We start from the raw sequence: 19,699 nt of genomic DNA, 5'->3' as shown, positions 1-19,699 counted from the left end.
AATCAACAATACAAAATCAATAGAAAAATTAAATTAGAAGGAAAAACAAAGGGGAAAATGTAATCAAATACACATAATCGTGAAACAATTATGAAGTGGAGAAGAAATTGAACGATCTTACCTTAATTTCATTGGAAGAGTAGCTAGATTAAAAGAAGTATCCGGATGAAATTGGGAAAGTAAGAGAAGCTGAATGAAGAAGACGAGTAAGGAAGAGAAAGAATGTTATAAAAGAATAAGTAAAATGACAAAAATAACCTCCAATTAGGAAGGTAAGTTAGGACGCGCGTCATCATCAGGTCCGCTGGATTAATAGATCTGACGGTGGACAATGGTTCTCATGGTTCTCATACGAGGAGGGTTCTCATACGATCCTAAATCTCTCTCTCTCTCTCTCTCTCTCTCTCTCTCTCTCTCTCTCTCTCTATCTATCTATATATATATATATATATATATATATATGTATATATAGAATCAGGATCTCGTGCGAACTATTTTACGGTGCGAACTATACGAACTCAATAACAACCATTAGATTAAAACAATATGCGGCTGATAAAGAAAATCCCAACCAACCATTTTATATCTCACGCGTAACCCATGTCCACACTACTCAATCTCACTCATCACACTGTCTCCTTTCACCCAACGCAAATATCGCCGATACCGGAGCTCCGACGACCACCACCATGTCGCGGCGGCTTATCAACGATGGAGGCATCACCGGAGAGTACAATCACTGACATTTTCTGCCGTCGTTTCCATCAACACAAACGCCTCACCCATATTCTCTCTCTTATCCGTCGACGGGATTTTCTGCACGTCATTAATGTTGTCGGCGACGATGCCTCATCTAGATCATCTCTCGTCGTCGATCTATAACTCTAATGTCGAATTTAAAGAGGTAATGAGTGATTTATTTGCCTCAAAATGTTACCACAATTCATTAATTCGGGTTGAAAGCGGTGTTTTTAACCATTATAGATAGAGAAATTTGTATATATGTAATTTTGTTAGTAGTTTATGATGCTGTGGGATATGATTGTGATTAATTTGAGATGGACAGACTGAGAGAGTACTTCCTCCGTATTTAATCAAATGTAAAGAAATGATTGAGACAGAGAGAATACTCCGATAAGAGACTTATCTAGCTGTCGATTGTGAACAAAAAAAATGAAATGAATCAATTAATCATTTTGAAATGGTGAGGATGAGGTTTAAGGATTTGTATACTGTACTTTTCACTCGTAGTTTTAATCATCCTTTCCCTTCCCCACTTCCCCTAAGCACAAAGAGATTTAAGGGGGGAAATGTCGAAATTATGAAATGAAACTTTTCTTGTATTATTACGTTATGCTGATGGAGTACTCAAAATTTAGATGAGATAGTTGTTTTATTACATGTGATTGTTAATTACATTTTGTGTTATGATCATGATGTTATAATGATATATATAGCACGCAAAGTAGATTGTTTCATATCAAGTTGAAGACCATTGTATATACTGAAATGATGAGCTTGAACTTGTTGGATGTTGCAATGGGTGGGTTTGTTTAGCATCGAGTTCTGGTAATTTATCCTATGTACAACCCACATAAGTGAAATGTTACAGAAATACTTCGTATTACTCGGTTCTCGAGTTTGAAAACCCTTAAACTACCAAGCATTAGAATTTGTTGGGGATTTAGTTTTGTGTCTTCTAAAGATTTAAGGTAGTCAGGAACTTAGGATTATAGAATTGCATGAAACCCTAAACATCATAACTTTATGTCTTCTTGGATACAAAAATGGCCAAAACTTGGTAATGAGAATCACTTACATGTCTTCTCATTGAGAGGCAAGATGGGTTTCACACTTTCACATTGGCAAAAAAAAATGAAATGTCGAAATTTTTAATTTGTATATGTATTTAGCAGTTTATGATGTTGAGGTTAATGAATGTGATTTAGTTAATTGATAAGAGTGAAATTATTTGGTGTGTGGTAGGTGTTGGAGTTGGCAGGGAATGCTGCGAGAGACAACAAAAAGACCAGGATAGTCCCGCGACACATTCAATTAGCTGTAAGAAATGATGAGGAGCTAAGCAAGTTACTTGGACAGGTGACAATTGCGAATGGTGGTATGATGCCAAATATTCATCAGACTTTGTTGCCAAAGAAGGTAGCTAGTGGAAAGGTGACATTGGCTCGACTTCTCAGGAGTTCTAGACTGTGTCTTCTAGCTGTGATTAAGTAGTAAAAGAAACAATGGCTTGAAATAATGAAATGTTAAATAAGGTAAGTTATTTAACATCTGGACATTCTTTCATCAAATGTGCTCAATTATGGACATTTGATGACTGTGTTCTCAGGAGTTCTCGACCCCAAGTTGGGTGTGGCGGATTTCATGTCGTCGCCAATGTATAGCGGATGGATAAAGGTCGAGTTTTGGTTGACCTTGCGTATGCTGGATGTGGGTGCGTCGTTGGCTGTGGTGTGTGGTGTCTGGTGGGTGGCGACTGTTGGCTCTGGTGGGTCTGGGTTGCCGCCAGCGCCTATTGGTTGTGATTAATGAACGTAGGTTTGATTAATGGTGTTTAGAGGGCCTCGTTGTCATGGTCCTTGTGAAGGCAGCGGCGAAATTGGTAGTGGGGGTGGTTGAGGGTAGGTGAATGGTGGTGGGCAGTAGTGGTTAAGGTTGTATTGTGCCAATCGAGATTTGGTACTAATTATCTAGACAACATTAAATTGCTCTTCGGGATCCCTTCACATAACAACAAACAAACAAACAATGATTATGCTAATGTTAGTAATTAGCTGACAGTCGACTACATCGTCATTGTGCAGGTATATGATAGTTATGTTGATTCTGTCAACATCCTCAAGCCATGTTACTGGTGAGGCTGTATGTTGGATGTTGTATGATTTATTTACACTAGCAAGACCCCATATGTTAAGTTTATGTATCATTATTCATTTGTATTCGTCACTCAAAACTCGTTTGTAGGACTCCATATAGCAAAATGATATTGTAATATGCGAAAATAATTTTTGTATGTTCCTACAGATCTAAAGTATATACGTTTGTCTAAAACTGCATTCTGCTTTCATTTATACAAAAAATTCCCGTATTGAATTGGAATTTCATGTGAGTTGTAGTATTATGTAGCGGGCCACCTAATCTAACCATAAACCTTTTCTCGTCCCGCTTTAGAATACCCGACCCATGGAAAGGGGTTCATCTTTCCCTATATAGGGCTGAGTTTATGGTCCTCATTCGAAATAGTCTTAGGTTTGTTTTACAAATATTGTGGGTACGTTTCGTCTAAATAACCCATTACCGATAACAAGGGGAAAGGGTTTAGGGATGGATTAGGCGGACCCGCGTCAGCGGTCCGCCTAATCCAACCATAAACCCTTTTCCCGTCCCGTTTTAGGATACCCGGTCCCCTCGGAAAGGGGTTCACCCTTCCCCTTTTAGGGCTCAGTTTACGGTTCCCGTTTCGATAACAAGGGAAAGGGTTTATGGTTGGATTAGGCGGACCCGCGTTAGCGGGACGCTTAATCCAACCCTAAACCCTTTCCCGTCCCGTTTTAGGATACCCGCCCACCGTTTAATCCCTTTTACGTACTAGGTACGTTTCGAAATAGTCTTAGGTTCGTTTTACATATATTGTGGGTACGTTTCGTCTAAATAACCCATTCCCGATAACAAGGGAAAGGATTTTGGGTTGGATTAGGCGGACCCGCGTCAGCGGTCCGCCTAATCCAACCCTAAACCCTTTCCCGTCCCGTTTTAGGATACCCGGTCCCCTCGGAAAGGGGTTCACCCTTCCCCTTTTAGGGCTCAGTTTACGGTTCCCGTTTCGATAACAAGGGAAAGGGTTTATGGTTGGATTAGGCGGACCCGCGTTAGCGGGACGCTTAATCCAACCCTAAACCCTTTCCCGTCCCGTTTTAGGATACCCGCCCACCGTTTAATCCCTTTTACGTACTAGGTACGTTTCGAAATAGTCTTAGGTTCGTTTTACATATATTGTGGTTACGTTTCGTCTAAATAACCCATTCCCGATAACAAGGGAAAGGGTTTAGGGATGGATTAGGCGAACCCGCGTTAGCGGTCTGCCGAATCCAACCCTAAACCCTTTCCCGTCCCGTTTTTGGATACCCGGTCCCCTCGGAAAAGGGTTCACTTTTCCCCTTTCAGGGCTCAGTTTACGGTTCCCATTTCGATAAGACGGGAAAGGGTTTAGGGTTGGATTAGGCGGACCCGCGTTAGCGGGACGCCTAATCCAACCCTAAACCCTTTCCCGTCCCGTTTTAGGATACCCGCCCACCGTTTAATCCCTTTTACGTACAAGGTACGTTTCGAAATAGTCTTAGGTTCGTTTTACATATATTGTGGGTACGTTTCGTCTAAATAACTCATTCCCGATAACAAGGAAAAGGGTTTAGGGTTGGATTAGGTGGACCCGCGTCAGCGGTCCGCCTAATCCAACCCGAAACCCTTTCCCGTCTCGTTTTTGGATACCCGGTCCCCTCGGAAAGGGGTTCACCCTTCCCCTTTTAGAGCTCAGTTTACGATTCCCGTTTCGATAACAAGGGAAAGGGTTTAGGGTTGGATTAGGCGGACCCGCGTTAGCGGGACGCCTAATCCAACCCTAAACCCTTTCCCGTCCCGTTTTAGGATACCCGCCCACCGTTTAATCCCTCTTACGTACTAGGTACGTTTCGAAATAGTCTTAGGTTCGTTTTACATATATTGTGGGTACGTTTCGTCTAAATAACCCATTCCCGATAACAAGGGAAAGGGTTTTGGGTTGGATTAGGCGGACCCGCGTCAGCGGTCCGCCTAATCCAACCCTAAACCCTTTCCCGTCCCGTTTTAGGATACCCGGTCCCCTCGGAAAGAGGTTCACCCTTCCCCTTTTAAGGCTCAGTTTACGGTTCCCGTTTCGATAACAAGGGAAAGGGTTTATGGTGTACTAGGTACGTTTCGAAATAGTTTTAGGTTCGTTTTACATATATTGTGGTTACGTTTCGTCTAAATAACCCATTCCCGATAAAAAGGGAAAGGGTTTAGGGTTGGATGAGGCGGACCCGCGTTAGCGGTCTGCCTAATCCAACCCTAAACCCTTTTCCGTCACGTTTTAAGATACCCGGTCCCCTCGGAAAGGGGTTCACCCTTCCCCTTTTAGGGCTCAATTTACGGTTCCCATTTCGATAACAAGGGAAAGGGTTTATGGTTGGATTAGGCGGACCCGCGTTAGCGGGACGCTTAATCCAACCCTAAACCCTTTCCCGTCCCGTTTTAGGATACCCGCCCACCGTTTAATCCCTTTTACGTACTAGGTACGTTTCGAAATAGTCTTAGGTTCGTTTTACATATATTGTGGGTACGTTTCGTCTAAATAACCCATTCCCGATAACAAGGGAAAGGATTTTGGGTTGGATTAGGCGGACCCGCGTCGTTGGCGTCCGCCTAATCCAACCCTAAACCCTTTCCCGTCCCGTTTTAGGATACCCGGTCCCCTCGGAAAGGGGTTCACCCTTCCCCTTTTAGCGCTCAGTTTACGGTTCCCGTTTCGATAACAAGGGAAAGGGTTTAGGGTTGGATTAGGCGGACCCGCGTTTTAGGAAAAGCCGAATAACCTTACCCCTCTCTTTTTAGGATTTTAATCAGCCCAAATATACGGGCTATATTTTTTTAACTAATCATTGATCACTAAGTAGATGGAGACAATTGACTAAGTCATTGAGCTGCTGAGGCTTAATTAAGTTTGAAGATAACGTTGATAATGCAGGCTAAGCCTATGACAGAGACACCAGCTCAAATTTCTGTAAGATTATCATCTCCTATTATTCAATACGAAGATAATTACGGATAGTATATACGGAGTAGCGTATTAAGATACTTTAAAATTTACTACGAAAATTATACTTCGTAGAAAATATTAACAAATTAAAGATATTACGAGTACTACTACTACTACTTGACCTTGACCAGTAATTTGTTGGAAAATTTTATTTAGAATAACCCAACAATTTAACATAAGATTTATTAGATGGAGGATCTGACTAAAAATTAACTCCCTTTCGAGCAGCTCAGTTGATCACCCACAAGAGCAACGTCACTGGACCGAAAACCAAGCTCTAGCAACCCAACAAACTCCAAATCCATCACACCACATTCGAAAGCGACTCAAGACACGCCTCCTCTCATCGTGTCCCGCCACTACAAGAGCGGACCACTACACCACCAAATGGCACAATTGGCTCTACAAGTGCTGGGTTCCTCCACCAATAAAACGAGAGCACCACCAGAATAACCACTCGCTGCCCCTTTAACTCGAGCAACTCATGGCTCGACAAGACCATTAAACTTAGCCTAACCCCATTAAACTCATGGCTCCACCAGTTTAACGGGGGTTAGCAACCTCGAAATGTTCCTTCTTCTCCTCAAGAATCCTTTCTAGTTCCACAATGTGCTTTCTTAATCCGCATGTTGCACTACTTTCCAAAGCTCCAGAACTTAACAATTTCTCTGATATCCGATTTATTGCAATACGGACTTGAATAAAAAGGGCTCTCACTGTTGCTAACCCGCACCAAATGAAAAATCATAACATTGACATACAACTCCATACCCAATATAAAAAATAGAACTAAAGCTGTATCCATTCTTCGTTATCGCAAGAAAACTCAAGTTTTGATGGAGGAAGGAAGACAAAATGGACAACATTTGACTGTCTGCAATTGTAAGTGAGGAAGTAGCATTAGCAAAATACAAATTTCCAGATGAAAATCGTCCGCTTTTCATTTTTGGTCAAAGAAATCACTTCATAGCCCTCTTTCAACACTTTATATGCAATATTATACAATAGTTGGTGTAGAAGCCAGTAATCAAGGAAAAGAATGCAATATGACTATGTCAAAGCAGAAATTTTAAAGAGGAGCAGAGAGTGAGGTTACAGTATTTATACCTCTTCATATTCCTTTTTCGGAGTTCCGACACGACTCTGCTCATCCTCGTCTCACATCTCAGCACGACAACATCAGCAGCCACAGCTGCTCCGTCTTCTCCTCAACTTTCGACGAGCACCATGGCGCAACCCGAAAACGAGAGTCAACTATCGCTTCTTCCTTGAACTCAACCGCGATTACATGACCAATTCACTTGATCACATCCACTGCGCGACCAAAGATTCTCCTCAAAGCAACCCATCGATCGAATCCTTCAAATGATTCAAATTCAACCATCACGTTGTGTCGAGGTCGGTTTCGTTATATTCTTCGTGGACCACGAGCAAATGATCTCAACGGAGCCCCATGAATTCGAGCAAGAAACAACAGAAGCCCAGATTAGATCTTAACTAATATCAGCTAGAAATTTTATAATATGAACGCATCTAGACGGAATCAGAGGAAAATCAGATAAAAACTAAAAATAAAATATAGGTATAAGAACCATGAAGAGGACACATGGTATTTATTGTTGGGTTTCAAATTCACATACATAAATCAATTACACAATCTATGAAAATCAAAATTTCATATTTTACAAACCCTAATTTTTCCGATATACTTAATTTTTCGATTATAACGATGATTTATCACAAAATTACATTAAAAATGGGGAGAAATTAAAAAGATCTAAAATCATAATTGAACCCACCTCGTTCTATAGTGAACTTAGATCGAAATAACGGTTGCAGTAATGTTGGTCAATTAGTAGAACGACGGTCGAGCCGAATGTCGATCCAGTGAAAGAGGAAAGTGTAACGGAAGTGAGGAAGCAAGAAAGAGAGAGAGAGAGTGTGCGAGATAGTTCTCTCTCTTGAAAAATTGGACAATGGAATGCGTGACAGACTGAAGGGTATATTTCTTAGTTCGTACGGTTCGCACCGTAACTTAGTTCGCACGGATCCCGCCCATATATATATATATATATATATATATATATATATATATATATATATATATATATATATATATATATATATATATATATATATATATATATATAGTAGATTAGTAAGTCTTGTTTAAGACGCATAGTATCCGTCTTAAGCTTAAGACGGGTCAAGTACAACCAAGTGGTAGTAATAAAGACAAAACTTTTAGCATTTTCTAGCAACAAGAGAGGTGCTTTGACATGTATTTGACCTATCTTAAGGTTAAGACGGATAGTGCCCGTCTTAAATGAAAATTTGTGATAATAAATTATGTATTGTTTTTATCAATATAGATAAGATAAAAATCTACTTAACCAATTGAAATGTAGGAAAATCTAATTATAAATTTATACTACCTCTTATTTCATATGTTGTTCCACTTTTTCTAATATATGTGAGTAGTATTTTATTGAAAAGAGAACAACATATGAAATAGGAGGGAGTATTTATTTTGTTTAGTTTTATATTATGTGTTTATGTAATTCTCTTTCATATCTTGAAATTTAGTTTGTAATATAATTTCTTTTATTTATATACTGATATAGATCCCGCGCAAATGTGCGGTTTTTTAGATAGGAATATTAGAGAATTTAACAATTATACTATTGGTATTTAACTACATTATAAATTTAATTATAAAAGTTACTATTAATAATATTTTGAATTAAGAGCTAGAAAAGATATTGTTCCACACTTTTACTTCGTATAAGATTGTCAGTTTTAGTGAAATTATTTTATTAACTTTGTTTTAAAAAAATATTATTTTTAATTATATCAGTATATCCACTAAAGGCTTTTTATAAATAACTAAAAAAAATTACCCAAAATTTAAGTTTTCATATAGTATGGAGCAAAGATAAATATTAAGTTAAAGTGTAAGAAAAAAATATATCATAAGTAAGTTTTTCTTTTTAAAAGTAATAACAATTATTTATGAACGTTTGTATCAAAAGATAGAAAAATAGAATTAATTAGAAAATGTTTCCTAAAAAATGTTCTTGGCCATAGTGTTTAGTTCTAAAAATAATAATAGTAAAATATTTCAATCACATTGTACATATAATTAGTGCAATTTCATGTATGTAATAAAATAATAATATCGTATTATTATGTCTATGCAAATTAAAAAATATTATCCCCTTTTTTAAATGACAAAATTAATCAGTATAGTCCAATTGTAGATATGACATTATGAAGCCCATTTATAACATAAGTCAAAATTAATCAGGATGGCCCAATTGTATATATGATGTTATGAAGCCCATTTATAGCCTAATTTATTTAGGCGGGAAAACTTTAGAGATCTCTTATTCTTTTAGTTTAAGGGAGATGGGTAATAAAAAAATTATGTCACAAGGTTTATTTAATATTTGATTTATTTAAGTGAAAAATATGTCATCATAAAATAATTGAAGATATTGATGTAATGAAATATAAAAGTAAAATAAGTTGAGTGGAAAGTTGAGGTGCAAAGTTTCACATGAGTATGAGGATAAAGTGTATTTTTTAAGTGAGTTTGAGAGAGCATGAGTGTTAGTCTGAAGAATGAAAAGTTGAGGTGACAGAGTCTGAAGTATGAAGATGAGTCTGTGGATAAACTTAGACTAGAAAAAGTATGTGTAGAGCGTCCATGTGTGTATGGGATTCGAAAGGATTGAGGTTGAGGAAGAAATTAGAATACATTGCGTATCTAACTCTATTCTCAAACCTCTCAACCAAACAATGGAATGAATCAAATTCATTCCATTTTATTCCAATAAAGTTAACCAAACATCCCCGGAATATTTTATTATGTTAAACTTACTATTATTCCTCAAATAACTGATAACTTGCACAAATTCTTGTTTCAGACGGACTATTTTTGTCTGACCAAAAAGACGGAATTTTGTGATCATTTTATGGTCAAATGTAACCACAATGATCCAGTTAGTGTGACAACTTAACTTGTTTTTCAAAAGTGGTCACATTTGATTATAAAATGATCTCAAAATTCCGTCTTATTGGTTGAGACCAAAATAACTCGTCTTGTTGGTTGAGACCAACTCAATAACTTGATAATAATCAATTCCATTTTATAAAAAAAAAATTATTATTTTATGTTAAAAATTAACTACTTTTCATTATTATAAATTTACCACTTCTAAATTATTATAAAATTTCCCCGTTTTAATTATCATATAGCTAATTAGCTATCACTGTCTATCAAAAAAATGATCACTTTTGTTTTATTTTTTGCACCATACAGTTGCACACAATAACTACTATTCTCTCTTTCTTTAGGCTTTAACTAAGTGGGACAAATAGGGAATGACAAATGAGAGTTTTAATGATTATAATTTATGTAGTTTAATCTAAGATCAATATCAATTAATTAAATATAAATCTATTTAAAATTCTCTTATTCATTATGGGTAGGACATGAATCTTATAGGGCGATAGATGACTTCACTGTGCGTGTGTATTTTTGTGAGAGGTAGGGGTAGTGGTATGGCGGGGTTTTGGGGATGAGGTGAGTTTCTCGAGTGGTAGGGTTAATCTCTAACGTTTAGGAGTATAATTTAGGGAATATAAGTAGATATCGATAGGGAGAATTGTTCGTGGATAGAGGTGGGGTTGGAGGTAGGAAGAGTTAGGTTGGTTAGTTGGTAGGAATGGTGAATGCACGTGAAAAATTGATATGGTGAGGTAATATTAGAACAGGTAAATATGTATGTTTTATTTGAAGGTCGTACTATGAGAAAAGGAGAAAATCACAAATATTATATTATTTGAAGGGGTAAGTTTCTCTGAAGTATCATATATATATAAACGAAACCATATATAAGTATATAACATATATGTTTTATATAACATAAAAAGTACAACAATATTGGAGAGGGAAAAGGGAGTAAGAAAAAAAAATAGACAAATAAAGAACGACAAAAGAGAGTTTTGATGATTATAATTTCAGAACTTTCTAAAATTCCTGACTATTGCGTGGGAACAGGTTCATCTTCGAAGTATTTTTCCCTTCCAATATTTTTCTATTGGAGCTTCCCTCATTCCTTTTATCGAGCATAACGATGCAAATTGAGCTTTAATGAGTTCTAATATGCAACGTCAAGCAGTTCCGCTTTCTCAGTCTGAGAAATGCATTGTTGGAACCGGGTTGGAACGCCAAGCGGCCCTAGATTCTGGGGTTCTCGCTATAGCCGAACATGAGGGAAAGATCATTTATACGAAAACTGATAAGATCAGCCACACAATAACTACTATTCTCTCTTTCTTTAGGCTTTAACTAAATGAGAAAAATAGGGAATGACAAAAGAGAGTTTTAATGATTATAACTTCTGAAGTTTAATCTAAGATCAATATCAATCAATTAAATATAATTTTTTTTAAAATTGTCTTATTCATTATGGGTAGGACATGAATCTTATAGGGCGAGTTGGGTAGGAAGGGTGAATGCACGTGAAAAATTGATACGGCGAGGTAATATTAGAACATGTAAATAGGTATATTATATTATTTGAAGGGGTAAGTTTCACTAAAGTATCATGTATATAAACAAAACCATATATATAAGTATATAACATGTATGTTTTATATAACAGAAAAAAATACAACAATATTGGAGAGGGAAAAGGGAGTAAGAAAAAAATAAACAAAGAAGGAACGACAAAAGAGAGTTTTGATGATTATAATTTCAGAACTTTAATCTAAAATCAATATAATTTCAATATAAACTGGTAGGGGTAGGAGTAGGGGTATGCTGAACATGAATCTGGTAGGGTAATTGATGTGCTTTTCTAAGGGGTAGGATTAGGAGTATGCTGTGCTTCTGGGGAGGGGGTAAGTTTCTCGATGGGTGGGTTAATCTCTGACGCTTTATAGTGCAATTTAGAGAATATAAGCAGATATCGGTAGGGGAAATTGTTCACTGATAGGGATGAGGTTTGTTACGATGGGTTTAGGTTGTTTAGTTTAGTGGGAACTGGGAAGGGTGAATGCGCGTGGAGAAATAGTTGATATGGCGAGCAATATTTGAAGAGGTAAATAGATAAATTTTATTTGAAGGAAGTACTATGAGGAAATGAAAAACGTAAACATACTATAAATATGGGCCAAATGCCTCTAAAGTATCGTGTATATAAACGCACAACTTTTGTACGTTTTATATAACGGCGGAAAAAAAAAACAATATTGGAAAGGGGAAAGCGAGTAAGGAAGAAAATGAGAGAAATATGGAATGACAAAAGAGGGTTTTGATGACTATAAGTAGTTTATATTGAATTGATTGATATTGATCTATTTTAAGTCATGTAACTTACTTATACTTTGTTTGCAAAAATAAAAATATAACGGAAAAGAGAAGGAATATGATGGAGGGAGAAAAAAGGTATCGAAATATGGAAATCTATAAATATTATTAAAAGCCTCCTCTAAAATGGCTAATAAACGCCAAGCGGACAAATCCACGTAGGATTGAAAAAAGCCAGCTGGACTTCCGTATCCCACGTGCTTTCCACATCAGCTGCCACCTTATATTTCCTACTACTTAAGGAAAGTCATTAAAAGTAATAAATCAGCCGCCTAATCCTTCATCTTCTTCCTCAGTTCCTTCATCTTCTTCCTCAGTTAAACCGCTAAATCCAATTGAATGCCCGTATTGAGTGCATACTAATTATAATGGTTTGGTTGTCAAATTCATCATAAACACAGTTATTATATTTCATAAAACAATAAAAAAAGATCCTTAATCTTCAACCTCTTTGTATACCTCTGTCCGAAACCGAAATCACCACATCATGAAATATATTTTTACTCTCATATTATTATCATGACCTACTGTTTGTTGAAAGCAAGGCCATATTACTGTACTATTTGGGCTTTGATTTCCATTTCTACTGAGACGCTTTTCTTATTTGCAATTCCCTAAATTTTAGGATTACCCTTTTCTTATCACTGACGCGCGCATTTGCCATCTCAGGATGTAACGTGTTACTTGGCAATTTGTGTTCTTATAATTTTGTAAGTGTTTTATTGTGACGATATTGAAATTGATTGATAGTTATTTCGCTTCAATTTGTTGCAGTGCCACAAAATCCGGACAGAAACAGCGTCACAACAATTGTAGCCAATAATTTCGAATTCCGTTGGATATCGACTACCTGCCTCAAACTTGTAGTGGGTTAGTACTCTGCCTTCCTTTGTTTCGTATAGGATATAGACATGTAAATGGTTATTATAATTTTATAATTGTAATTTAGTGCGACAGCGTCACAACAATTGTAGCCAATAATTTCGAATTCCGTTGGATATCCACTACCTGTTTCAAACTTGTAGTGGGTTAGTACGTTGCCTTCCTTTGTTTCGTATATGATATAGACATGTAAATGGTTATTGAAATTTTATAATTGTAATTTAGTACCGTTTGAATTTGACTTACGATAAATTTAAGGCGCAAACTTATATGCGTTTTCTGACTCATACAACAGATGAGTTTACCTGAATTATGTTCCGGTGAAAATAACAATTTTACGGTTTGATGGTGTAATTTAGTAATTGATACTCCCTCCGTCCCGTCCCAATCATTTGCTTACCTTTTTTTTTATTCTTCGTGAGGGATATTGTAATCATAGATAAACAAATGATTGGGACGGATGGAGTATTATGATTTTCTTTTCTTTTTCCCGTGAATTGGGTTATTTGGAGGGTATTGATAGCCTACCTTACTGAGTGTGGAATTTAAGGGGTGGCAAATTGATATAGGATAAAGCATTCTGGCCAAATTACATTTTGGGAGATTGATTGTTTCAAACTTGTAGCGGGTTAGTACTCTGCCTCTTACTGATTTACTTATGTCAGAATTATACAAATTTACTAAAGTAATTAGAGAAAAAACAAATTTACTTGAGAATCAGGAGGAAATTGAGAAGAGAAATGGAGAACATCAACATCTCTATAATATCCACCAGTACCACCATTTCTCACTTTACTCCAAATTTCAGAATCACAAAATTCGCGACTTCCTCTGGCAGGAGACAACCATTAACGGCTCACATATTGAAAAATGGTGGATGTAATGGGGATCGACTAAACGGGACGGAAAGATATGATCATAAACGGAATTAAATGGCGATTCGGGATGCATGCGAATAAAACCAACCAGATCGACTCAACGAGATGAATGAGAACAACCAGGAAATGGCGAAATGACAAAACGATTCACCACTACCACTGGCAGGAGACGAAAATTAACGGTTCACATATTGAGAAATGGTGGATGAAATGGAGATCTGCTAAACGGGACGAAAAGTAATGAAAATAAACGGGATGAAATGGCAACTCGGGAGCGGAAATCGAATAAAATTGGGATCAAAATTTGGGGATCTAATTACACGGGGTGGGGGATTTAAAATGTTAGGTGGATGTGTGTTTTGTCTAACACTCTCACCGCCTAAAATGATGAATACATTATAAGGCAATATGTTAATTTCTCAAATTCAAAAAAATAACACACAAAAACCGTAATTAAACCGTATACAACGTATCGGTAATGCCCCACCAATAAAGCTACTAAAAAACCGTATCAGATCATATTCATATATATGTTAAACCATCTCCAATAAACGAAAAATAATAAATAACCAGCCGTGTCTCCTATCGTACCCATATAAAAACCCAATAACAAAGATTATGGAAATACGATAGCATAAACACAAAAAAACACTACACGTCAAAAATATAAAAAAAATAACATTATGACTAGAAAAGAACCAAAAAAAAAATAAAAAAAACACAGAATACTTAAAAAAAAAACCCGTGATTCCCACGGGTGCCAAAACTAGTTGGAATATGATAAGTTTACTTCAAATTTATCCTATGCTTGTGGGATTTTGGTTTGTATTTGAGATGAAAATATATCTCACTATTTATATCTTCATTATCTTTCTATTTTATCTCATTTGTTAGTAAAACTCAAAATAAGTAATGCAAGACACTATAGTTACAACTTATCTTAGTATTCGTGCAACGAACGGGCATGAAAACTAGTATAGTGCTATAAAAGACTATAACTCGACATAACCCGACCCGATCTAACATGAATTCTTACTAGGGATGAGCAAAACCGGATATCCGATCCGGATTTCAAAACCGGATCGGATATCCGAATTTAAAATTATCATTTTTCTTGATCCACATCCGATCCGAATAATCCGGATATCCGAAAATCTGGAATCCGAAAATCAGATCGGATTTATTTTTATCCGAATTTAAAATTATCCGTAAACTAAACATAAAGTTTTTCTCCTTTTTATTTTTATATAAATTTTTTAAATTCGGATCGGATTCAGATATCCGGTTTTAAGAAAATCACAATCCACATCCGATCCAGTTTATTCGGAAAAAACTGGATCGAATATCCAATTTAAATGATATCCATATATTAAGATTTTTTTTTTCCGATTTCGGATCAGATTCGGAAAAAAAATCAGCCCAGCCCAACTAACCAATTCCTACAGGTTACAGGTGTACGAACAGATCTCTACATAACCCCACCTCAATAGCTTGTCTCTCTCTATTTCTGCGAATCTAGGGTTTCACTCATTCATTCATTCATCTCTATCCCCAATTATTCCCTCCTTTCTTCTCAACCACCCAATTAATCAAACAAATCAAAATCAAAATCAAACATATCTCCTTCAACCACCGATTCAACTATGGAGACGGAACGAGTCACCGAGTTTCCTTTAGCTTACCTCGATCGCCGCCCTCGAAAACGACCGCGTTTAGGTTGGGATGTCGCGCCAATAATCCCTAAGGTAATCGATCTTCTTAATTTTGCTTAAACTTTGATTTTTTTTGTGTTTTGTTGTAGATCTTATGCGATTTAATTTGATTTATATCGTATATATGTTGATTCAGCTAATTCATGAATTAATTTGTAGATTTAATTTATTTGGATAATTTTGATTTTAGATTTGATTTATTTTCTGTTTCTTTTTTATGTTTAAAAAGTTTTAATTTTTTCTTGGTTGATTTTCTTGTGTTTTTGTTGTAGATCTTATACGATTTAATTGTGATGTTAGATTTATTTTATTATTGTGATGTTAGATTTGATTTATTTTCTCTTTCTCTGTGACGTTTAAAAAGTTTTGAACTTTTTTCTTGATTTTTTATTTTTGAAAAATTAATTGTTTTTTTTTCTATTCGATTTGATAATTTTGAGGGATATAAATCAATTAGGGTTTATATGATGATCATAATGTAATTTTTTAATTTGAATTTGGTCGATTATTCAATTAAATTGATCTCTACTCCTTCCGTCTCAGAAATATCTTCAAAAATACGAAAATTGTTCGATTTCTATATAAAAGTTAGGGTTAATAATGAAATTAGACGTCCTGAAAGTGAAAAATAAGGAAACATTGAAAGTTATCTTTGAAACGAGCAAATACAGTAAAATGGAAGATATTTTTAAGACGGAGGAGTAGATTTTATGCCAGTTTTTGTTATGTTGGTATCTTATTTTTTCGGCGTAATGGAAGGTTGAGTAAAAATCGATGAGAATTGATTGGAATTGTTTTAACATGAACGAAACATGGATGGATGGTTGTGTGTAGGCTCAGATAGGTTTATTTTGTGAACAAGAAGTTGGGAATGTTGCAAGCTTTGCACCTTCGGCCGCACTTTGTGATATAAGTACTACTACTTCTTTGTTTCTCAAGGGAGCAACTCGAAACGCTTCTCCCCCTCGGAGGGAAGATGACAAAGATGGGCATTACATTTTTGAGCTCGGAGAAAATTTAACTTCTCGCTGTAATTTTCGTTCCTTCGATCATTGAACAATTGTTCTTTTCCTTTATTTTCTGTTCTAGTCATTTTATGCGAGGTGCTACAGCTTGACAATTTGACATATTGTAGTTGATTATGCTCGGTAAAGCGGGCAGCTTTAGGTTGACATAGTGTTCTGAACGCTTTCCATCTATTGGCTTTCTTGTCTTGATTCTCATTTGCTCTTTTTTTTTCATTGATTCTTACAGACAAGATCCACAGCAAGATGGGTGAAGGTATGTTAAATAACGAAGGCTTTCTGTGAATGGCTTTCTAATGGTGTAGCAAGTCCGGTTTATCTCAATCTTCCCAACTTCGGCTGTCGCAGGTACCTTTGGTCAGGTATTAGAATGCTGGGATCGCGAACGAAAAGAAATGGTGGCTGTTAAGATTGTTCGGGGGATTAAGAAATATAGAGAGGCAGCTATGATTGAGATTGATGTGCTGCAACAACTTGGTAAACATGATAAAGGAGGCAGCCGGTGAGTTTCTGACTCTATGTTGCACTTGCTACTCTGTGTTGGTGGCTATTCTGCCATCAGTCGCAGGGCTCTAAGTTTTACTGTGGTTGTTAAATGTTTTTGCTCCTTGCAGTTGTGTGCAAATACGGAACTGGTTTGACTTTCGTAACCATATATGTATTGTAAGTACAATAATTGATTTGGAATAGATTTCCCCGATGACGTAATAGTTATGGGGCTGAGAATCATGGGTGAATTCAAATGGTCTTAACAGGTCTTTGAGAAGCTTGGACCAAGTTTATATGATTTCCTTCGCAAAAACAATTACCGCTCATTTCCCATTGATCATGTCCGTGAGATTGGAAGACAACTGTTGGAAAGTGTAGCATGTGTGTAATAAAATATATCTTCCCTAAGTTTATTGGTTCACAAACTGTTTTATATTTTAGACTTAGTAAAATATTACGAGTTCTGTTATTCTTGTCGGCTGATTAGAAGTGAGCTAATGAATGTTGAATTGATACTATAGGAAAGTCTTAAACTAGTTGTGGGAGTTGTTTGATTTCTTTCATGACATTAAGCTTTATGAATAATGTTGCAGTTATGCATGACCTCCACCTCATTCACACTGATTTGAAGCCCGAAAATGTGCTGTTAGTCTCACCGGATTATGTTAAGATCCCTGATTACAAGGTCTGAATCTTAGTTGAGACATTGTACTAAGATAATTTTTAGCTTGGCTTTTATTTCTTTTCTTCCTTTTTTTTGTATGCAGTGATATTTCCATTATTTAAGCTTTTTTGCTCATGTTCTAATTTTACTGATTGCTATTAGGCATACTGCTTTTGGCTTTCATTAATCTGTAAATTAGCTGATGGTCTTTTTTTTTTGTTATTACAGGGATCTTCTAGGTCACCTAAAGATTCTTCGTATTTCAAAAGAGTTCCCAAGTCCAGTGCTATAAAAGTCATCGACTTTGGTAGCACCATTTATGAACGTGCGGACCAGAGTTATATAGTGTCAACCCGTCATTATCGGGCACCAGAGGTTATTTTAGGTATACCACAGTTTTGACGTCTTTCGAATCTCTGACTGGTTATCTGCCTTGTTTCCTGATGTTTTATGCTATAAACCATTCAGGCCTTGGCTGGAGCTACCCTTGTGATGTATGGAGTATCGGCTGCATACTGGTGGAGCTTTGCTCGGTAAGTTTCATAATCTCTCGACAGTAGTAAGGTATGCCTTCTTTTTATAGCTGGAAAGGTTCTGATCAGTTTCCCTTTAAACTTTATAGGGAGAAGCCTTGTTTCAAACTCACGAAAACTTGGAGCACCTTGCCATGATGGAAAGGGTTCTAGGTCCACTGCCTCAGCATATGTTAAAAAGAGTAGAGTAAGTTGTCTAATAATCTCAAATGTTACTTTGCGATGCGTTCTTTTGATTGTTATTTATCATAATTTTGAATATCCGTGCAGTCGACACTCCGAGAAATATGTTCGAAGAGGGAGGCTGGATTGGCCTGATGGGTCTACCTCTAGGGAGAGTGTACGAGCTGTTGGAAAACTACTACGCCTGCAGGTCAGGGTTAATTTTGGTTTATAATTTTGTGTTTGGATCTAATTGGGATTTTGGGTCAGGGCAGTTGAGTTGTATCATCTTGCAAGATCACATGGGGAAGTCTAAATTTGTGTGTTGGGCCTTTTATTCTGACAATAGCCTTAAAATTGTTGCAGAACCTAGTGATGCAGCATGTGGATCATTCCGGTGGTGATTTTATTCATGTATTGCAAGGACTTCTTAGATATGATCCGTCAGAGCGATTCACTGCTCGTGAAGCTCTCAGGCACCCTTTTTTCTGCCGTGACTCCAGGAAGTGATTGTTGTGCAGCTGGGTTCATTTTCCTCTCTAACTGATTGTTTGACTAATGTCGCCAAGACTTCTATCTCTAGCTACAGCGCTTGTATTAGTCATGTGTTGCGTATAGACGAGCAGCGCTCTTGAAGTGGGATTGATGCTTTAGTAATTGGTGTAGAACCATGAGAGTTGTAGACGGTCATCAATTGTGTATATATATATATTTTTTTGGCAGCAGAAAGCGTGCATTGTAGGTTTGGGTAGGCGTATTGTGTAGTACTTACTTCACAACATTCGAAATTGCTGAATTGTAATAAAATTTGTTCTTTGCTGCCAATTCTTTGGATTTGGGTTCTAATTTTGAGCTGGATCTGTGTCATAAAACCATCTGATTTACCGCGACCTCTAGTAATAAGTATACTAGAGGTCGCGTTTCTCGTTCGTTTTATTGACACCAAGTCCTCACTCAAGCTAGCAGCTATAGCGATGTCTCCTATACACTCGTCGGCTTTCATCTCATTTTTTTTGTTTTTTTTTTTTAAATTCAAGTTTTTCAAATGTGTGCTGTAATTTGAAGGTGGTAGTTTTATAGTATGTGTTTTCGATTGAAGTCTAGTTATCAACTAGGTTGCA

General features: G+C 36.6%; 1 protein-coding gene across 2 annotated transcripts; it reads left to right on the top strand.

Moving 5' to 3' along the window:
- Positions 1-15,473: 15,473 nt before the first annotated feature.
- Positions 15,474-19,450, top strand: LOC141612533 (serine/threonine-protein kinase AFC2-like). 2 transcript variants are annotated; one of them, XM_074431351.1, is made up of 12 exons: positions 15,474-15,738; positions 16,540-16,735; positions 16,960-16,986; positions 17,079-17,232; positions 17,345-17,393; positions 17,486-17,600; positions 17,813-17,904; positions 18,112-18,268; positions 18,352-18,416; positions 18,506-18,603; positions 18,687-18,789; positions 18,945-19,450. In XM_074431351.1, the coding sequence occupies exons 1-12, from the start codon at positions 15,637-15,639 to the stop codon at positions 19,086-19,088; spliced, it is 1,302 nt and encodes a 433-aa protein (XP_074287452.1). In that variant the 5' UTR covers positions 15,474-15,636; the 3' UTR covers positions 19,089-19,450. The 2 variants fall into 2 exon arrangements, with proteins under 2 accessions (XP_074287452.1, XP_074287458.1); XM_074431357.1 differs by lacking the exon at positions 16,540-16,735 and having other exon boundaries at positions 15,617-15,738.
- The last annotated feature ends 249 nt before the right edge of the window (positions 19,451-19,699 follow it).

Source organism: Silene latifolia, chromosome 1, assembly GCF_048544455.1.
Source record: "Silene latifolia isolate original U9 population chromosome 1, ASM4854445v1, whole genome shotgun sequence".
Taxonomy (NCBI): domain Eukaryota; kingdom Viridiplantae; phylum Streptophyta; class Magnoliopsida; order Caryophyllales; family Caryophyllaceae; genus Silene; species Silene latifolia.
This window is presented reverse-complemented; position numbering and strand designations above follow the sequence as displayed.

Excerpts from the sequence above, each read along its gene's own strand:
- LOC141612533 (XM_074431351.1), top strand. The coding sequence starts at position 15,637 with ATGGAGACGGAACGAGTCACCGAGTTTCCTTTAGCTTACCTCGATCGC. Across the intron at positions 16,736-16,959 it reads AGAAAATTTAACTTCTCGCT|ACAAGATCCACAGCAAGATG; the intron begins GTAATTTTCGTT and ends TGATTCTTACAG. Across the intron at positions 17,601-17,812 it reads ACTGTTGGAAAGTGTAGCAT|TTATGCATGACCTCCACCTC; the intron begins GTGTGTAATAAA and ends ATAATGTTGCAG.